Source organism: Argentina silus, assembly GCF_951799395.1.
Source record: "Argentina silus genome assembly, chromosome: 14".
Taxonomy (NCBI): Eukaryota; Metazoa; Chordata; class Actinopteri; order Argentiniformes; family Argentinidae; genus Argentina; species Argentina silus.
This window is the reverse complement of record NC_139668.1, coordinates 5,510,871-5,513,370: the sequence shown is the minus strand read 5'-3', so window position 1 is coordinate 5,513,370 and position 2,500 is coordinate 5,510,871. Positions and strand designations below refer to the sequence as shown.

The following is a 2,500-nucleotide window of genomic DNA, read 5'->3' as shown; positions in this document are numbered from 1 at the left end:
TTTCCCTGCCCACCGTTTTAGGTCCTCCCAAAGCAGGTATTTCCCCCCCTGGAACCACAAACACGCGCGCACGTACGCACACACACACACACACACACACACACACACACACACACACACACGCTGGAGGTATACAGGGGGGCTGTCCGTGGGCTGCGTGAGTGAAGCAGTTGCATTGATAACCTGGATCTCTGAGAGAGAGAGTCTCACTCTGTGAACGTCCTGCCAGGCACTCTCCTCCTCCTCTCTCCCCCACGGCCGGCGTCCCTCTCCTGGGCTTCTATCCCGGACTGCTCCCCCCTGTCGCCTGGGTCTTCTTGGTCTACGCTCTCCCTTCTCCCCTCTGGTCTTATTTGGTCCTGTTTTTTGGTCGTTTTCTGTCTCCCTCTCTCTCTCTCTCTCTCTCTCTCTCTCCACGGTCGTCATGACGCCCTCTCCGGCGTTACTCCTGCTGCTGCTCGGCCTCATGGGAGCTCACGCCAACGTGGACCTCCGCACCGCCGCCGCCATGGGTAAGAACCACCTGACCCTTAACCCTTAACCCCTGCACCCTACTGCTAAAGCCTAATTCTTAGCCTTCATACCTGCCTAACGCCCTACACCCTAGGGCTTACACCCTAACGCTAATCCAGATGCCTAGTACCCCTAATCTACTACTGCTGCCATGGTTACCCTTAGCCATCCCATAATGTCTCTGCTTTGTGTAAGGACTCGCTACCTAGACCCTAACTAGCTATCTCAGACTCTTACCCTGAGCCCTAACCCAACGGGAGGCTGATGGAGGTAGAAATCGGAGGACGGGGCTCATTGTAATGCATGGAACGGAATGAGGAATTCCTGGAGTCATGAGGAATGAATTCCCCTGTACCCTTCTCCCCACCCGGAGGTCTGTAGCTGGGTAGCGTAGGCCCCCCGAGCCCCCCGAGCCCCCCCAGCCTCTCCCTGCTCATTTCCTCCTGTCTGGGTTGTGTAGGTGAGGGGTAGCTGGGACAGGACCCTGGGTGTAGCTACAATCACATCCACAGATGTTTATCCACTGCTCTCAGGAGGCCTGGGTGGTCTGCAGTGGATTGGGTGAGGACGTTGTTTCACCGTTGGACGGTGGTGGTCATTAATCTAGAAATCTATGGTGGGATTGTTATAGTTGCAGTTGTTTTATATTAAGCGTTGGGTTATAAGCATGCGTTTGGTGCTGATTTGTGGAGTGTGTGTGTGTGTGTGTGTGTGCTGTGTGTGTGTGTGTGTGTGTGTGTGTGTGTGTGTGTGTGTGTGTGTGTGTGTGTGTGTGTGTGTGTGTGTGTGTGCTGTGTGTGTGTGTGCTGTGTGTGTGTGTGTGTGTGTGTGTGTGTGTGTGAGGTGGAGAGAGGGAGGGCAAGATGTGAAGGGAGAGAAGGGAGATCGGTGATGTTTCACACACGTACGTCAGTTTGAGCCAGCACACACACACACGCTTTACGCCCCCCCCCCATCTCTCCCTCCCTCTCTATCCTTGCTGTATGTATCGAATGAATTGAGGTGTGTGTGTTTCGCTGCGTCGCATGAAACGTTTCGATGTGTGTGTAGTGTATAGACAGTCTGAGCTGTGTATCCCGATGTGCAACTCGTCTGCGCTCTCACACACACACACACACACAAACACACACACACACACACACGTAAGTACACAGACACGTAAGCACACACTCACATACACACGTAAGCACACGAACACATACTAAATGTCTGGGCTTCTTCTTCTTCATCATCATCATCATCATCAAACCCATCTTAACTAACGATATTATTTCACACTTTCTCAATTCCTTCCTTCAAACTCTCTCTCTCTCTCTCTTTCTTTTTCTCATCCTTCTCTCTCCCCAATCATCCTTTTTCTTTCCACTCCTCCCTCCCTCCTGCCCTCCCTCTCTCTGCTGCTCATTTCTCTGCCCCCTCTCTCCCTCCCACTCTTTTCAGCATCCTCCCCTCCTCTCTTCCCCATGTCTCTCTCTACCGCTTTTCTGCCCTCCTCTCTCTCCCCCCTCCTCCTCTCTCTCTTTCCCCCTCCCTTTCTTACTTCTCTCTATCCAATTCAGTGACTGATGATAGAAATACCTACCCATAGAGAGATATATGTAGTATATATGTATATATTCAATTGAGATTTCTGTGTCAGTACATACCCAAACAACAATATGGTAATACTTGTCTTCTTCTTAAATTTAATTACATTTTTAATTTCTCACATTCATGTCTTTTTATAGTTTTTTTTAAGTGTACCAAACACAACAAAGCAACAACAATCTGAGTGGCCATCCACTAACCCCCCCCCCTCCACCCCCCTCCACCCTATGCGCGCGCGCCCCCCCCCCCCCCCATCTACTGGCCTTGTAGACAGGAATATTTGTATTCAATAACAACAAGAAATAATAATACAATGAAACATAGTTATCATTGATACCAACTTCTAGTCTTCCCCTCTCTCACTCCACCTCTCCCTTTCCCAGTGAGTGAATGAATGATA

At 50.5% G+C, this 2,500-nt stretch overlaps 2 protein-coding genes across 3 annotated transcripts in view; one reads left to right on the top strand and one right to left on the bottom strand.

The window, feature by feature from the left end:
• zcchc17 (zinc finger, CCHC domain containing 17) overlaps nt 1–2,500 on the bottom strand; it is a 173,666-nt gene that overhangs the window by 87,582 nt on the left and 83,584 nt on the right. The gene's annotated exons all lie outside the window — the stretch shown is intronic.
• Nucleotides 182–2,500, top strand: part of matn1 (matrilin 1) — a 7,130-nt gene continuing 4,811 nt past the window's right edge. For both annotated transcript variants that reach the window (XM_083685194.1, XM_083685193.1), the window contains exon 1: nt 182–512. In XM_083685194.1, coding sequence (XP_083541320.1) covers nt 425–512 — 88 coding nt within the window. In that variant the 5' untranslated portion in view covers nt 182–424. The remainder of the gene's footprint in view (nt 513–2,500) is intronic.